Raw genomic sequence first — 19661 nt, forward strand, 5'->3', positions numbered from 1 at the left:
CTCTATTTTCTTGAAGGAGACTCATGTGCTGATTGGCCATCACAGCTCCATTGTCTGGTCGCTTGGTCACCAATGGAGGGCTGATCGATCTCTATATTGTAGGTTTGGGCGAGCGGCTCAGGATGTGACTATCATCGCTCCCTGTCTTCTTGCATCTGCTCGCACTATGTTCTGGAGCCAAGCATAAGTGTGACTTTGGTGGTCCTGGAACGTCAAGCCAGATTGGCGCTCTAGTGTGCTTGATACAAGTAGAGGTTCTTAGCTCGGGTCTCAAGCTCCTTTACCAGTGGTAGTTGGCGGCTTGATTCCTTCAGCCGGTCTATGCAAAGCTGTGTGTGGTCGGTGTCAATCTTTTGGAGTAGCGTTATGGGCAAGCCGATTTCTACCGAGCGTGGTCTCATATTTTATCAAAAGCTCTGAACCCATTCGGCAATGCTGTAGTATCTTTTGTGCTTGTGTTTAAATGTTAATGTTATGTCTTCTGATCTTCCAATGTTGTTTCTTCTTTCTTCTTGGTGTTTAGGTTTTTGGTCTTTTTTGCTCCTAGTATTTTTTGTAACTGCTATCAAAAACTTAAAACTTTGATATAAAATTTAACATTTACATCAAAAAAAAAAAAATCATGCACGACTCAAGTAGAATAAAAATAAGGTCGTCTTGACTTATTATGTCAATTATGTAACTCCCATATACTAGAGTTAGAATTAAAGAATTATTACTTTGACCCGCGCGTGTGTTTATTTTATTTCTTATAAATGAATATTTATTTGTAAAAGTAATAGTATATAGTTTTATAATTTACATGTATTGAATAATTATTAATATGACATTTCTAAATACAATAATTTATCCTTTATATCGAGTAATTCTTTTTTTTTTGCAAACCGTCAATTGTATTATACACATTTTTATGGATCAAAATTTATAATAATGCATATTAGAATTGTTTTGTATACTATTTAAAATCTTGTGCTATATATTTTATACTCTTCAACATTTATCAATTTACATTTTGCTATTAATTTATATTTTATTTATATATCATACGATACTAAAAGTGAGATATAATCCATGGGGAGGTGTCCACGTCCTCAAAAAAAAAATCTACCAATCAGGGACAAGTATTTTAACACGTCATACAACTACAGAGAGAATCATACTATACGAAGCATCAATCGGGTTCCACTTCGTCTTCACCATCTAGGTTCTTCGTGATGTCCGTTACGGTGAACTCAATCAATGGTGCTCTTTGATTCCTTCTTAATAGTTTCGTTCCACCTCCCTCTTTTTATCCTCATAGATATATATATATATCGATTGCTCAACATCTTCGTCTAAACTTACTTGCAAGCAAACCCGAAAACCTCCAGTGAAGAATTGAAAGCTCTGGCAATAAAATCCAATCAAAAGTCTCATGTCTCCACCGGCAAGTCTCTGTCGCTTTGTATTTCAAGGATATCTCACCATGTCCACCAGAATACGAATTAGGATTTCGAATCTAAAGTTAAGGCGATGATCAATTTCTTTTTTTCTTCAATGGTGTTGATAACCCAATCAAAGGGCGTCGCCTTTTAGTTTTGATATTGATTCATTTGATCCAGTCTTACGGGTTCTTACAATTTTTTGTTTTGTTTCGATTAGGTTGAAGTGCGGTAGCGATTGCTGTAAGGTGTGAAGATAAGATGGCTCTCTGAATGAAAACATGAAGAAGTGTCAAGTGGTAAGCTCCAGAAAGAAGACAAAAAGGTATACACTTTTGGATCATCTTGTGCCTTTACATGTTGGCTTTACTCAAGAAAAAGAGACTGTAAGTATTGTATATATAAAATAACTTACAAACTTTGAACGTATTGAACTTAGAATAAATACTTTCGCCTCTTAAGTTTTGAATAAATACTGGTTCTGAAAAGGATTAAGATTTGTCTATCAACTGCATCAGATTTTGTACCCTTTTTACTTTTCTAAAAGCTAAGCCCAGCTCAGAAGGATGGAATCATCGAGTGGAGGAAGATGAGTGTCTTTCAGAGAATGAGTGGGGGTTCGTGGGCTGTTCCAAGTTTCCAAATAGTAAGCTGTAAGCATAAACTCTTAAACTGCAAAGCGCTTTGGATGGGGAAGGCCATCTCTACGTACAAAGGATTCAGGAGAGGTGTGTTTAAAGTCATCTTATTTTTCACACTTTTTAGTTTGCTATGTTGACTTTCCATATCTATGTAGCAGATTGGTAGAATACCTACTTAGTGGGCTCGGTGTCTTCTACCGCATGTGAGAGACAAGAAGGTTAGGCTAGAAGGGAGATGCAAGTCAACGCCTGAAGCATTAGGCATTACAGATATGATTCTTCTTTCAGTAAGGTATACATTAAAAACTATTGCGTTTGGATTGATTCTTCCGGGATAGCTGCTTAGTTTTGAAGTGGTTTGTTTTTATGCAGTGTGTACATTAATAGTTCCATATTTCAAAAGCATAGTATGACTTCACTTAGGGTAGCCAGTACGGCGGATGAATAAATTTTGTATCCTCTCCCACACTCCTTGCGGTTGCTCGGTTTGACACCCTTTAAACAGGTAATGGATTGTCCATTACTGTAACTCTAAGATTTTCTGAATCTTTGACAGGTTGCAGTTCGCAATTCCTATATACTTCCATATTTTGTTGTGATTGCAAATTTTTGAGATGGCGAAGAATTATTACAGTTCAAAAGGATCCACTTATTTAACAACAAACATGAGAAGGTCGACCATAGTCCGTAGAATAAAAGATAAGTTACAAAATACATTTGACTTATAAGAATAGAGAAACATGACATGTCATGTAATTCAACTGACCTACTCTTTAGACCTGAATATGTTCAAGAAATATTACAAGGATGTTGTACAGCTTGGGAGGAAGAGGAGAGAAACATGATGTCTTCTGCTGGCTAAGATTATGAACATTGATACTCTTTATTAGATGCTTATTTCTTGGAAAATGTTTTAAAAGATGTTTTAATATAGGTAAATACTTATTGCTGGATCATGTTTAGAAGTATTATAAGTCTTCCGAGAGAAAATTACATTTACAATTTTACTGTTGTTTTACTGTCATGAGATAACTTTTATGACAATTGTATGCATATAATTAAAATCTTACAACTTCTTTATGTTTTCCAATCCTTGAATAACAAACAAAACATTAAGATAAAACATATTTGCAAGAAAAAAACAAGATACAATATAGTTAAGTTTAACTTTGATATATTATAGTTTAAATAAGAAGATGGTTTTCTAAAACATATTTTTACTCTTTGGTCACTGAAAATAAAGAAAAGGCCGATTTGATTTTATGCATTGTAACAGTTTGAGTAAACCCATATGGTCAAGTGTCGTCTTGGAAGGAAAGCTAGGGTTTTCTTCATCGCTTAAGACAGATCTCAAGGAGGTTTTATTAAAGAATAAAATATGTATTTATATCCTTACGATTAACTAATATAGACGTACAATTTGGAATTAAAGGGTGAGTTTAGGGGATGAGATTTCAAATTAAAAAATAAATATTATAAATTTCAAAATTAAAAAGGACCATTTTGGTCATTTTATTTCTACAACTATTTTTGTGATAAAAACTTTAAAAAAAAACTATTTACAAGAATTGCCCAAATAATAATATTACATAATTTTTAAAAATAATCATTAAAATGAAAAATACTATTACAAATCATTGAAAATGAAAGCAAATGAAAATTCAAAATACAAAGCCAATACTTTCGTGTATTTATGGCAAAAAATTACTTCACTTCAAGTCCACTAAAGCCCAAATACTACAAACTAGGTTAAGGTAGCAAGCAACATAAAGTAGCTTGTTGATACTGCGATAGCTGATGCAGCTGAATCAACAAAAAATTAATTACATTTTTTGAATTTTTATTTGTTTAAAATTATAGGAAATAGATAATCACAGAAAATTATGCATTTAATATTAAAATTAAGTACTCCCTCCGTTACTTAATGATAGACTTTTTAGGAAAAAAGTTTGTTTCAAAAAGATGTATTTTTTGTGTTTTCTATGAAAAAATTGTAAACTTCAAGAAAATTAATTGATTTTATTGAATTACTATTAGTTAAAAGTTATCGAAAATTGAAAATTACAGAAAACAATATATTTATTATGGTAGTTTAATGTGTGAATATACTAAAAAATCTATCGTTTAGGAACGGAGGAGTATGTTCTATTAATTTGTGTGAATAAACTAAAACATGTATATTTTTGAATTGGATGGAATATCGTTTATGTATTTCTTATCACCCCTTTCGTCCACCTAAACAGTTAAAATCCAGAGTATCAAGACAGCGAAGAACATTTCTGCATCGGTACCAATCACATATTACTGTATAACACAATGACAACACCAACAAAATACACGTGCGAAAAATACTACTGATAAAGTTAACAAAAAAAAAAATACACTACGACAAAACAGCATCACCACAGCAAAATCACACGCAACAAATAGCGCGCAAGCACGGACACGCCCTTAATACATAAAGTCTAAGCTCTTTTTTTTTAACACAAAGTCAAAGCTCTAATCTAAAGAACACCTGCAATGGTGTTAACCAAAGAAAATTCTTTAAAAAAAGTGTATTTTGATTTTTTAAGTATTTTTTTTTCTTTTTCAGATAAAAAAAAATATATCTATCAACCAATCGCGTATCGCCCCGTGTCGTGGGGGTCTGCAAATAGTGCAAAGATTCGCTAAGAAAGAATCTTTATTTATGAATTTTAATGATTGAATCCTTAGCTTTTGGTGGAGTCCATTGATTATTTAATTATTTTTTTCCTAAGGACTCCCAAGACTCCCATTGGACTCTCTAAACACATAAAAAGACATCTTGGAGATCAAGGAAATATTATCCTGCTTACGCATAAATATCATTGCCTACTTCTTTCTTTGAAAATTTGTAATCACTGAAAGATATTTTGTTTTTTTAATAAAAAGTGTTATTTTGAAAAAAAAAACTTTTATATAAGTTATCATTTTAAATTTTAGCGAAATTTATACTTACTTTTAATTTAATATCAATTACAAAATACATTGATCTTATAAATAATTTTATTTATTTCAAATAAATTTTACGAAACAGATGAAGTAGAATAACTGGAGTTATTTAACTTCAAACTAATTACTCATATGGAAAAAGTCAACTTGCAAAGTAACATTACAATTAATTACCCCTTGCTATTCTAGCAGAATCTGGACAAAAAAAATAGAAAAATAGAGAAAGTTGAAGAAAGATTGACGAAAATATAGAAAGAAAAGGAGAAAAAAGTTTTCATTTGAAAAACACAACCAAAAAAAAAAAAGAAATATTTTTACAGTATCTGTCAGTTCAATTTTTTTTATGATTTAAAATTTTACTATGATCAAATTATGGACAATTCTAATAAATAGAGCACAAAAAATACTTATTTTATCACAAAATAACATTTTTTTATCTATTAAATAGTTTGGTGGTTCTCTTACAAGTGGACATACTCTAACAGAGATGCGTTACGATCGTGAGTCATACATATGACGATACGATCATGAGTCATACATATGGCGATATGAATATTCCTGGTAATCACCAAAGTCTTGGTCTTTTGTGTCCTACAAAACTAAATGACAGAAACAAAGACTTCGGGGATGCAAAACAAGTTGGTACATTGATTTGGTCTATAGTTAAATAATAGTATTAAGAGATTGGGTCAATGAAAACAAGCCAAAAGAGCATCTCAAGACTGGAGGTTGGAGGAAACTTGCAGAGAGACAAATTTTGAGAGATAAAGAGAAGAGAGGTCGAAGATGAAGGTGCAGCGTCTGATCTTGGTGGCTGTTTTCTTCTACCTTGCATGTACGGAGTTGGTCAACGGGCAACCTCGCAAGGATTGCCAAACTAGATGTGGCAACGTCACAATTGAGTACCCTTTCGGCACTTCTCAAGGTTGTTACTATGCTGACGACCCTAGTTTCAATCTCACATGTAACGATAAAGAGAAGCTATTCTTTCGAAATAATATTGAAGTAATCAACATTTCTCATAGCGGGGAGCTACGCGTCATGACTAATACTTCCTACGCTTGCTACGATAGACAAGGAAATTCGAATGGTAGTCGTTACTACACTTACAGGCTGGGTAGTTTATCTCTCTCCCACAAAAACAAGTTTAATGTAGTAGGCTGTAACGCTGTAGCACTTCTGAGCACTTTTGGACCGCAAAATTACTCAACTGGATGTTTGTCAGCGTGTAACTTTCCACCGGTGGCAAATGGAGACTGTAATGGCGCAGGTTGCTGCAGGACAGATGTCTCTGACCCGTATGATAGCTATTCATTCCAAACTCGCTCATCTCGTTTGCAGAACATGACTTCTGTGTATGACTTTAATCCTTGCACATATGCCTTTCTCGCTGAAAATGGTACTTTTCACTTTGATGCTTTGGAAGATCTTAAGAACCTACGGAATGTCAATGAGTTCCCTCTGGTACTGGACTGGTCTATCGGAAACCAGACATGCGAGCAAGTTGGAAACAGAAGCATATGTGGTATGTTTAACAGCACATGTTTCAATTCTACTCGTGGAACCGGGTATAACTGCAAATGTTTAGATGGTTTTGAAGGAAATCCTTACCTTTCAAATGAACATGGTTGCCAAGGTACACTTCAAATTGGTCTTATCTTAATACTACTTTCTTTTTTTGAGAGTTCATTGTTTTCCTGATACATCTCTTATGCCTTTTCCCTTGTGCCAGACATCAATGAGTGTACTACTAATAGTACTATCCATAAACATAACTGCTCGGATCCCAGCACCTGTAGAGACAAGGTTGGAGGCTTCGATTGTAAGTGCCAGTCTGGTTACCGCTTAGATACAACCACTATGAAATGCAAGCATAAAGACTTTGGATGGGCTACTATTCTTCTTGGTAAGCATCCTTCTGGACTTATTGTTTCCCAGATGTAATCATCTTTGTGTGTCTAATCATCTATGTGTGATGTGATCAGGAACAACCATCGGCTTCTTGTCCATCCTGCTTATCATTAGCTGTGTACAACAGAGAATGAAGCGCCGGAAGGCAGCTGAGCTCCGACAAAAATTCTTCGAACAAAATGGTGGCGGCATGTTAGTACAGAGACTCTCAGGACCAGGGACATCAAATGCTAATGTAAAAATCTTTACGGAAGAAGGCATGAAGACATCAACCAATGGCTACGACAAGAGCAGAATCCTTGGCCAGGGAGGACAAGGAACCGTCTACAAAGGGATATTACCAGACAACTCCATAGTTGCTATAAAGAAAGCTCGGCTCGGAGACAACAGCCAAGTAGAGCAGTTCATCAACGAGGTGCTAGTGCTTTCCCAAATCAACCACAGGAACGTGGTCAAGCTCCTAGGATGTTGTCTGGAGACAGAAGTTCCCTTGCTGGTCTATGAGTTCATTAACAGCGGCACCCTTTTCGATCACTTGCATGGTTCCTTGTTTGGTCCTTCTCTAACATGGGAACAACGCCTGAGAATAGCAGTGGAAATTGCTGGAACTCTTGCTTATCTTCACTCATCTGCTTCTATTCCAATCATCCACCGAGACGTCAAGACTGCTAATATTCTCCTGGATGAGAACTTAACTGCAAAGGTAGCTGACTTTGGGGCTTCAAGACTAATACCGATGGATAAAGAGCAGCTCACTACCATGGTCCAAGGTACTATAGGCTACTTAGACCCAGAATATTACCATACAGGACTGTTAAACGAAAAGAGTGATGTTTATAGCTTTGGGGTAGTTGTCATGGAACTTCTCACTGGCCAAAAGGCATTGTGCTTCGAAAGGCCACAACAGTCAAAACATCTTGTGAACTACATTTCGTCTGCCATGAAAGAGAACAGGTTGCACGAGGTTATAGATGCGAAAATAATCAACGAGAATAGCTGGAAGGAGATCAATGAAGCTGTCAGAGTTGCTATGGAGTGTACAAGAGTGACAGGAGAGGAAAGGCCACTGATGACGGAAGTAGCTGCAAAGCTTGAGGGCTTGAGAGTCACAAAAGCCAAACATCAGTGGTCAGATCAGTATCCTGGGGACGAGACTGAGAACTTGGTCGGTGTTGGAGTCTTATCAGCGCAAGGCGATACAAGTAGCACTGGCTATGACAGCATCAAGAATGTAGCAAGCATGCAAGTTGCAGCTGGTCGCTGATATCTATTACTCAAGCCCCTGTCTCAATCACGTTGAGTCTTTTTTTTTTTAATGAAAAAATAATATCATTTCTATATAGTTTCTCACCTCTTTTGGCTCACTTAAACAGTTTAAAACTAGAGTATCAAGACAATAATGAAGAACATGTATGCATTGAGATATTCTTATAGACCATCAGTACTTATTTTACAGTGTCTAAGTTGAGATTCCAATAAACTCAACTCCTGGACTTTTGTGTCTATTCATACATCTCTATAGCTTTGAGTGAGTGCTACTAAGGATCTGAATATTAGGCTCTAGAGAAAACAATAAGTTACTATTTTGGTTGATTTGCCTCAAAAGTATCTCAACTCATCACCTCCTTTCTTCACGTTGCCCCTGGTCTTAGACCTGGGTTTCTGGAAAACTGGATTTGCAAACTCTTGGAATCAGGATCCTCTTCATCCATTCGATAGCCTGTCAAATGCACAGTGGAATCAGTTAATTATGAGGTCGAGTGTCTTTCTTAAGGAAACCACAGCATGTTGAATGAAGATAAGAGTATATTACAAGAAACAATGCACCATAAACTCAATATGTATAAGACCTCATAATTCCAAATATTTAGGAAACAGGGAGAATCTTAGTTACCTTGCAGGGCATTTGAGTCTCGAAGCTCTATTTTCTTGAAGGAGACTAATGTGCTGATTGGCCATCACAGCTCCATTGTCTGGTCGCTTGGTCACCAATGGAGGGCTGATCGATCTCTATATTGTAGGTTTGGGCGAGCGGCTCAGGATGTGACTATCATCGCTCCCTGTCTTCTTGCATCTGCTCGCACTATGTTCTGGAGCCGAGCATAAGTGTGACTTTGGTGGTCTTGGGACGTCAAGCCAGATTGGCGCTCTAGTGTGCTTGATACAAGTAGAGGTTCTTAGCTCGGGTCTCAAGCTCCTTTACCAGTGGTAGTTGGCGGCTTGATTCCTTCAGCCGGTCTATGCAAAGCTGTGTGTGGTCGGTGTCAATCTTTTGGAGTAGCGTTATGGGCAAGCCGATTTCTACCGAGCGTGGTCTCATATTTTATCAAAAGCTCTGAACCCATTCGGCAATGCTGTAGTATCGATCGGCCAGGCTATACTTTTGCTAGTATCTTTTGTGCTTGTGTTTAAATGTTAATGTTATGTCTTCTGATCTTCCAATGTTGTTTCTTCTTTCTTCTTGGTGTTTAGGTTTTTGGTCATTTTTGCTTCTAGTATTCTTTGTAACTGCTATCAAAAACTTAAAACTTTGATATAAATTTAACATTTACATCAAAAGAAAAAAAAAAATCATGCACGACTCATGTAGAATAAAGATAAGGTCGTCTTGACTTATTATGTAACTCCGATCTACTAGAGTTAGAATTAAAGAATTACTAGACCTTGACCCGCGCGAGTGTTTATTTTTATTTTTTATAAATAAATATTTATTTGTATAAGTAATAGTATATAGTTTTATAATTTACATGTATTAAATAATTATTAATATTAAATTTCTAAATACAATAATTTATCCTTTATATTGAGTAATTTATTTTGTTTTACAAACCGTCAATTGTATTATCCACATTTTTATGGATCAAAATTTATAATAATGTATATTAGAATTTTTTTTGTATATTATTTAAAATCTTGTGCTATATATTTTATATTCTTCAACATTTATCAATTTACATTTGGCTATTATTTATAAGAAAATATATGTAAAATACCACATATATATATATATATGTTAATTTATATTTTATTTATATATTATATAAATAATTCTTTTTAAATTTAGGTATTTTATGGTTGTTTAATTTTCTAAAACGATAATAAATACTAAATGTTAAAATTATGTAGTTTCTTAGTGACATTAAATGTAATTAAATAATTGTTTTAGCTTAGGATCAATTAAAGAAATTATTTATTAAATTAGAAAAAGATAAAACATATTTAAATATAGGTTCAATAATTATTTAGTGGCATTCTAAAGTAAATAAGTTGCAAAACTAATGGGCATTTCTATTTTGTATTTCTCTTTTAATAATATATATAGATATAGATGATACCATGTTAAATGTTACGGGATGAACACTATTTGCATAATTATCATTGAGTTAAAGCTCTCTAATCACATGAAAATACATAAAGACATCATGGAGATCTAGGATCGGAGCATCTCCTTCATTATAAATTTGTAATTGGTATAAGATAGTAATTAGAGTTATTTAACTTTTTTTTTACATCTATTAGAGTTATTTAACTTGAAATTAATTACTCATAGTATCTAAATGTGATATTTCCATAATGAGGAAAAAGGCAACTAGCAAAGTAACACTAGAACTTTCAACAGAAAACAACGTATTATAGTATAAAAGCAAGCAATTACATTGCAAGTTGTTACCAAAGTATCTATCTTATTATAAAAATTTTGGTTCTTCAAAGTTGCTAATTAACATGACGGTGACACATGTCAATTAAAAATTTAAGATGATGACATGTGTTAAAATCTATCATAATTAATAATATCTTATTATATAAAGCTTGGTTTTTCAAAGTTGTTAATTAACATGACGATGACACATGTCAATTAAAAATTTAAGATGATGACATGTGTTAAAATCTATCATAATTAAGAATATAAATATAAAAAGAGAATAACACAAAAGAATTATTTAATAGTAATTTTCGTTTTTTAAATACTAAACAAAAATAATAATAGAAAAAAAATTATTTGATGGTTTTTAGTTGACAATAATTTTCTTTTTCTAATTTTTTTTTTCTTTTTACAATTCCTAAACAAAAAATATGTATAATAATTTACTTAATACTAATTTTTGTTTTGTAAAATCGTTTTTTAAAAATACTAAATAAAGATAACAGCAAAAGATTATTTGATAGTTTTTTTAGTTGACAATAATTTCATTTTTATAATTTTTTTCATTTTCACAATTCCTAAAAGAAAATATGTATAATAATTTACTTAATACTAATTTTCGTTTTCTAAAATAAAAAAATATAATTGTAAAAAAGAAAAAAAATTTATAAAAATGAAATTATTGTCAACTAAAAAACTATCAAATAATCTTTTGCAGTTATCTTTATTTAGTGTTTTATTATATAAAGTTTGTTTCTTCAAAGTTGTTAATTAACATGATCGCGACACATAACAATTATATATTTAAGATTGTGACATGTGTTAATCTATCTCATAATTAAAAATAGATATACTAAGATATTAACAAAAACGAATTTTATCATAAATATTATTATATATATTATTTAATTGTAATTTTCTTTTTTTTTAAATCCTAATCAAAAGATAATTGGAAAATATTATTTGATAATAATTATCCTTCTAATATTGCGACATGTGTTTAAATATATTAAAGGTTAAAAATATATATAAGATAATAAGAACAAATTTTGAATAAACTACTTTTAAAAATTATTTAGTAGTAAAAATGATTTTTTAAAAATATTTAGTAGTAATGTTTTTAGAAATTTCTTTTTTCAAAATCCAAAGAAATAGATCTGAAAACAATTTATTTAATATAATTTTTATTTTCTAAAATTTTAATGAAAATATAATTATAAAATATTATATTGAGCTTGGTTCTTCAAAATTAGTAATTAACATGATTGTGACACATGGTAGTTATATATTTAAAAATGTGACATATGTTAAACTATATCACAATCAAAAATATATATACTAAAATAATAAAAACGATTTTTCTTAAAAATTAATTATAAATATTATTTAAGAGTCTTATTATTATTACTTTTATTATTATTATTGTTATTATTATTTTTCATTATAATGTTTGTTTTAAAAGATAGTAAAGATAGATAATTATAAAAGATTAACATTCACTTTTAAGAAAAAAAATATTAAACAAAAACGAATTGTAAAATCCTACAAGTACAATTAATTATTAATATGAAGAAAAACTAACTTTAAAATAATTAATATTACTTTTTCAAAGGCATAATTAAAAGAAAATTGTAAAAGTACTCTTATTATTTTATTATAAGCAAATAACTTTCCTTTTTAATAGATAATTGTATGTCAAACAATTATGACCAAAAATAACTATAAATATTTCACATCTATATTTAGGTTTAAGCTTCCACATATTATTTTTACGAAACACAATAGTATTTACATGAAAAGTATTACTTATTATTATCTTTATTACATCTTATGATGCTAGCATAACTTTTAATTTTGTTATTATTGTCGTACATGGGTATCTGTGCATATAATTAATATGTGTGTGTATGTATAAGACAAAATATATAAATAATTAAACACAATTTTTCTATTAAAAATAAAATATTTGTATAAAAATTTTAACGAAATAAAATAATTAATTTTCTTTTAAAAAGTCTAAATAAAATTAAAAAGTGAATTTAATCTTATTTTTCTTATAATTAACTAATTTTACTTTTTAATAATTTTGTGTTAAAAAATATAAACCAAAATTAACTTCAAATATTTCACGTGATATAATTGTGATAAGTGTCAATTAAAAAATTAGATTGTGAACGTGTCAGTAAACCTCCATTATGTCAAAATAACTTCTTCTTTTCCTAAAATCTTAAATAAAAGAGATTTCTAAAAGAAATTTTTTTTCTAAACTTAACCAATTAAGAATTTTTTTTTTTTTTTAAATCGTGATTAGAGAGAATTGTAAAATTTTATTTAATAGTAATTTTTACTTCAAAGATTTAATGATAAACATGAAACTAACAATTATTCAATTTTGTTACAAAAAAAAAAAAAAAGCAATTATTCAATTTACAAGAAAAATTGTAAAAATATTAATGATATTGAATTTTTTTTTTTTTTGAAAATTGCAACTTTTAAATATAGTTAATATTAACTGAAAATAGTTATTTGATAGAATTGTTTTTTTTAAATCCTAGATAAAATATAATAGTAAAAGATTATGTAATATTAATTTCCTTTTTTAAAATCTTACAAAACTGTAAAAGAATATTGATATTTGTTTTCCTTTTATATAAAAAAAAAATCATAAACAAAAAAAAAATTGTATAATATTTTTTTAAGTCCTAACCAAAAAATAATTGTAAAACGTTATTTGATATTATGTTTAAGAGAGTGTTTGATGATGAACATGATACTAAAATTATTTAATTATCAAAAGAAGTGTAAAATTAGTATTGATACGAATTGTAAAATAGCAATTTTAAAAATATTTATTAATAACTAAAAATAATTATTTGATAGCAATATAGTTTTTTTATGAAATTTTAAATACAAAATAATTGTAATAGGTTATATGACAGTAATTTATCTTTTCTAAAATTTTAAACAAAATTGTAAAAGAGTATTTAATATTTTTTTCTTATTTTTTAATTGTAAAGAAAAAGAAGATTTATAAAATAGAATGTTTTATTTTTTTAAAAATCCTAGCAAAATAAAATTTTAAAGACTTATTTAGTAAAACATTAAATTAATACATAAGAACATGTATAATGTTGTCATTGATTTGATTGGTGCATTTAACTTTCATTTCGTTTTTACTTTTCATTTCTTATTTCAGATTGTATTCAGTTTAAATGTTTATATATAGTATTTTCTCTAATCCTTAGTATAAAGTTTTAACAACTCATCTATGGATCATGATTATAAAATACAAATATTAACTTGAACTTATGTGTGAAAATATTTTAATTATAAAATAAATCTCAAACAACATATGCAAAAAACAATTATAATACTATAATAAAATGATTTATTATTTTATGGTTCTTATTAAATTAAAACATCAAACAAAAACTCGTTGCAACGCAACGGGCTCATATCTTGTTAATAATAAACTAGGGAAAAAAATAGGAAGCGAAAGAAATTGATTTTTATTGGGGCAACTTGACAAATACTTTAGAATATGTGTCAACCTGTGATTAGTTTAATTTTTTTGATAAAAAAAATGAATAAATAGGAAGAGAAGGAAATTAATTTTTATTGGGCCAACTTGAAAAATACTTTAGAATATGTGTCAACATGTGATTAGTTTAATATTTTATATATAATTTAAAATTTAACTAGTGCTACAATTAGATTAAACTATTAGTATTTTTGTCCAAGTACGTAGATAATAATAGAACTAGGGAAAAAGTGAAGAAAAAATAGGAAGAAAAAGAAATGAAGTTTTATTTGAGAAACCTAAAAAAGAGAAAATTGAATACTTTTACAATATGTATCAACCTATGATTAGTTATTTAAATCATTGAAACTTTAACTAATAATAGAGTTATATTAAACTATTAGTATTTTTGCCTATGAGATATTTTGGTAGGTCTCTTAGCAGTGGACGTGCAATAATAGAGAACGTCTTGGTCTTTGTGTCCTACAAAACCAAATGACAAAAACAAAGACGTTGTGATGCTAAATGAGTTGGTACATTGACTTAGTCTATAGTTAAATAATACTAGTATAGAGGTTGGGCAGTCAAGAGAACATCTCAACACTAGAGTTTGGAGGAAGATAAACAAATTTAGAGAGAGGTCGAAGATGAAGGTGCAGCATCTGATCTTGGTGGCTACTTTCTTCTACCATGCATATACGGAGCTGGTCAATGGGCAACCTCGCAAGGACTGCCAAACTAGTTGTGGCCACGTCACAATTGAGTACCCTTTTGGCACTTCTCCAGGTTGTTACTATGCCGACGATCCTAGTTTCAATATCACCTGTAACGAGAGAGAAGAGTTGATCTTTGGTGGTAACAAAGTAATCAACATTTCTCACACGGAGCTACGCGTCTGGAATGATATTTCTTACGCTTGCTACGATAGCGAAGGAAATGTGACTGATGGGGTTTCCTACAGTTACTCGCTTGCTAACTTATCTCTCTCCCGCAACAACAAATTCACTTTAGTTGGCTGTAACGCTTTTGCACTTCTGAGCACTACTGGAGCGCGAGATTACTCAACTGGATGCTTGTCAGCATGTGACTCTCCACCGGCGGGAAATGGGGACTGTAATGGTGAAGGTTGCTGCAGGACCGATGTCTATGTCCCTTTGGATAGCATTGGATTCGAAAATCGCCCATCTGGCTTTGGGAACATGACTGTTATGCATGACTTTAATCCTTGCAAATACGCCTTTCTAGCCGAAAATGGTACTTTTCACTTTAATGCTTCGGAAGATCTTAAGAACCTAAGAAATGTCAAAGAGTTCCCTGTGTTACTGGATTGGTCTATTGGAAACCAGAGATGCGATCAAGTTGGAAACAGAAGCATATGCGGTATGAATAACAGCATATGTGTCAATTCTACTCGTGGAACCGGGTATAACTGCAAATGTTTAGAAGGTTTTGAGGGGAATCCTTACCTTTCAAATGAAAAGGGTTGCCAAGGTACACTTCACGTTAATTTATTTTTTCTTTCTATCGTCTTTCAACGGTTTAGTCGTACATTTCTTGTTTCATCCAACGGATTATTTACCTGTGTCAGACATCAATGAATGTAAAAGTACTATCCATAAACATAACTGCTCGGATCCCAGCACCTGTAGAAACAAGGATGGAGGGTTCTATTGTAAGTGCCGATCTGGTTACCGCTTAGATACAACCACTATGAGTTGCAAGCGTAAAGACTTTGGATGGGCTACTATTCTTCTTGGTAAGCTTCCCTCATTTCTTTTCTGGACTTGTAGTTTCCAAGATGTTATCATCTCTATGTGTATATGATCTCCTAATGTTTATAACCAGGCCTGGGCAAAAAAAATTAAACCGAAAACCTTAACAAAATTTACTGAAATAACCGAAGCCAAAACCGGATCAAAATTTTTAAATACCCAAACGATTCTTATATTTCTATATCTGAAATAACCAAACCGAACTAGCAAGAACCAAGCAAGACTCGAATATATAAATATATTAATTATATATACATATAACATGACTAAATATATGTATAGTTTCAAAATCTATTAAAAGTGTATGAAAGTATTTGAAAAGCTTAATTATCAAAAAGCATTGTATCTAAACTTGTATCTGAAATTATCTGAAAGTATCATATATTTTTATCCAAAATAATCTGAATTATCTGAAGATTTTTATTCAAACATCTAATTAGACCATACATATCCAATATTTTACTTGAACTATCCAAATTAACTGAAACTACCGAATCGGAATTGGAACCAAACATGAACCCAATTTTTACGTATTAGAGTGCTCCTAATTTATTATCCGAACCAAAAATTTTCCGTTCCTATAGGAACTACCCCATATACTTGACCCTAACTGGTATCTGAAATGCCCAAGCCGTTCCTATTTATAACTTTGGGGTCGTCCTGAACTTAAAAAGCCATGTCTATAGCTCCCCTCGCTATTTCCTGATTCTTTCTTTTACTGTGTGATGTGATCAGGAACAACCATTGGGTTCTTGTCCATCCTGCTTCTCATTAGCTGCGTACAACAGAAAATGAAGCACCGGAAGACAGCTGAGCTCCGACAAAAATTCTTTGAACAAAATGGTGGCGGCATGTTAATACAGAGACTCTCAGGACCAGGGACATCTAATGCTAATGTAAAAATCTTTACCGAAGAAGGCATGAAGACATCAACCAATGGTTATGACAAGAGCAGAATCCTGGGCCAGGGAGGCCAAGGAACAGTCTACAAAGGGATATTACCTGACAACTCCATAGTCGCAATAAAGAAAGCTCGGCTTGGAGACAACAGCCAAGTAGAGCAGTTCATCAACGAAGTGCTAGTGCTTTCCCAAATCAACCACAGGAACGTGGTCAAGCTCCTAGGATGTTGTCTGGAGACAGAAGTTCCCTTGCTGGTCTATGAGTTCATTAACAGCGGCACCCTTTTCGATCACTTGCATGGTTCCTTGTTTGGTCCTTCTCTAACATGGGAACAACGCCTGAGAATAGCAGTGGAAATTGCTGGAACTCTTGCTTATCTTCACTCATCTGCTTCTATTCCAATCATCCACCGAGACGTCAAGACTGCTAATATTCTCCTGGATGAGAACTTAACTGCAAAGGTAGCTGACTTTGGTGCTTCAAGGCTGATTCCAATGGACAAGGAGCAGCTCACAACCATGGTGCAAGGAACTCTAGGCTACTTAGATCCAGAATACTACAACACAGGGTTGTTGAATGAAAAGAGTGATGTCTATAGCTTTGGGGTAGTCCTTATGGAACTGCTCTCAGGCCAAAAGGCATTGTGCTTCGAAAGGCCACTGCAGTCAAAACATCTGGTGCATTACATTTCGTCTGCCATGAAAGAGAACAGGTTGCACGAGGTTATAGATGCGAAAATAATCAACGAGAATAGCTGGAAGGAGATCAATGAAGCTGTCAGAGTTGCTATGGAGTGTACAAGAGTGACAGGAGAGGAAAGGCCACTGATGACGGAAGTAGCTGCAAAGCTTGAGGGCTTGAGAGTCACAAAAGCCAAACATCAGTGGTCAGATCAGTATCCTGGGGACGAGACTGAGAACTTGGTCGGTGTTGGAGTCTTATCAGCGCAAGGCGATACAAGTAGCACTGGCTATGACAGCATCAAGAATGTAGCAAGCATGCAAGTTGCAGCTGGTCGCTGATATCTATTACTCAAGCCCCTGTCTCAATCACGTTGAGTCTTTTTTTTTTTAATGAAAAAATAATATCATTTCTATATAGTTTCTCACCTCTTTTGGCCCACTTAAACAGTTTAAAACCAGAGTATCAAGACAATGAAGAACATGTATGCATTGAGATATTCTTACTAGACATACCATCAGTACTTATTTACAGTGTCTAAGTTCAGATTCCAATAAACTCAACTCCTAGACTTTTGTGTCTATCCATACATCTCTATAGCTTTTAAGTGAGAGTGCTACTAAGGATCTGAATATTAGGCTCTAGAGAAAACGATAAGTTACAATTTTGGGTTGATTTGCCTCAAAAGTATCTCAACTCATCACCTCCTTCCTCCACGTTGCCCTGGTCTTGGACCTGGGGTTTCTGGAAAACTGAATTTGCAAAATCTTGGAATCACGTTCCTCTTCATCCATTCGATAGCCTGTGTCAAATACATAGTGTAATCAGTTAAGTCTAGGGTTGAGTGTCTATCTTTAGGAAACCACAACATGTTGATGAAGATAAGAGTATATAACAAGAAACAATGCACCATAAACTCAATATGTATAAGACCTCATAATTCCAAATATTTAGAGAATCTTAGTTACCTTGGAGGGCGTTACGAGCAGTTGCTGCACATGCAGGAGTTTCAAAATCAACAAAACAAAGAACAATAGGATCTCCATTCCTCTGCATTAAAAACAACCCAAATCTACAAACCAAAAAATTCCAAATCTACAAACCAAAAAAAAAAACGCCCTGATTTCAATTGCAATTTGCAGCTGAGTGATTGCTCGTGTTCTTGAGTCAAGGTCCTAATCTGGGTAACCCGACCCGGACCCAATATTGACGGCCCAATAAGTTCATACATACACCTCTTGGCCCATTTCAAGAAAACGTTGTAAACTTAAAGCCCAATCAAGAATATAACCTTGTGGATTCATCGTAAAAGATAACTCCGCCCATAACGAAGAGGATCTCGGAGACAAATTTGGTCGTTGGTTATCTCGGTTTTGATGATGATGATGATGATGATACGTGGTCTCTACGCCACCCGCAAACCCTAGTCTCGGTTTTGTTTTCTCCAGCTCAGCTTCTGACGTGTAGTTTGGTGCTGCTGACGTAAAGGAGACTGGAGTTGTGGAGGTTGGTGGGGGTCTGCCACGTGTCCTTGGCGCTTGCGGCAGTTCTTGTTGATGTAACAGCGGCGGTGGTAGTGGCGGAGACTGATACGGCGGTTCTTGTTGGTGTAAACGCGATAGTTGTGGTGGCTCCTTCATGATCGTGTTGGAATCTATATCTTTAAGGACTTTCAATGAAGTTGGAGAGAGATATGCGATGTAAGTGTGGTGATGGTTTTAGTGACGAAGAACAGCTAATGATTGATGTGATGATTAGGAGAAAAGGAAGGGAAGGGTGCATAGAGGAGAAAGCAAAATGCTTTAAATCTAATTAGTCACGTGTTTAATTAATTAATCCAAAAACATAAAATTAAACTATATGAATTGGTTTTTAGAACATAAAATTTCCGGAAAATGCGGAATTATGCGAATTAAAAGAGAAAAAAACTTATAAAAGATTTGCAGTATGGCGTAAGGAGTACCGGCAAGCGTGGATCCCATAGGGCGGTTCAAGTGATGCAGTCAGATGTAGGCGTGTCGGCTGTATAAATCGTATGTAATATTTCTCGTAATAGCATAATTATCCGGTGTTAAAAAAAAAAAAACTATATGAATTGGTATCGCAATTGGGTCGAACTTTAGTTCTCGGTTCATACGGTTTAGTCCCTAAATGGTTTACATATATGAAAATGAATTCGATACGGTTAACAAAAAT

General features: G+C 32.6%; 2 protein-coding genes across 2 annotated transcripts; both read left to right on the forward strand.

The window, feature by feature from the left end:
* Positions 1-5623: 5623 nt before the first annotated feature.
* On the forward strand, positions 5624-8409 carry LOC106396097 (wall-associated receptor kinase 1-like). Its single transcript, XM_013836393.3, has 3 exons — positions 5624-6671; positions 6768-6941; positions 7021-8409. Exons 1-3 carry the CDS (start codon positions 5822-5824, stop codon positions 8208-8210), a joined length of 2214 nt encoding a protein of 737 aa, XP_013691847.1. The 5' UTR covers positions 5624-5821; the 3' UTR covers positions 8211-8409.
* A 6256-nt stretch (positions 8410-14665) lies between these two features.
* On the forward strand, positions 14666-17992 carry LOC106396656 (wall-associated receptor kinase 5-like). The gene is made up of 3 exons (XM_013837115.3): positions 14666-15600; positions 15698-15865; positions 16617-17992. The coding sequence occupies exons 1-3, from the start codon at positions 14757-14759 to the stop codon at positions 17804-17806; spliced, it is 2202 nt and encodes a 733-aa protein (XP_013692569.1). The 5' UTR covers positions 14666-14756; the 3' UTR covers positions 17807-17992.
* The last annotated feature ends 1669 nt before the right edge of the window (positions 17993-19661 follow it).

The sequence above is a fragment of the Brassica napus genome, chromosome C8, assembly GCF_020379485.1.
Source record: "Brassica napus cultivar Da-Ae chromosome C8, Da-Ae, whole genome shotgun sequence".
In the NCBI taxonomy this organism is placed as follows: Eukaryota; Viridiplantae; Streptophyta; class Magnoliopsida; order Brassicales; family Brassicaceae; genus Brassica; species Brassica napus.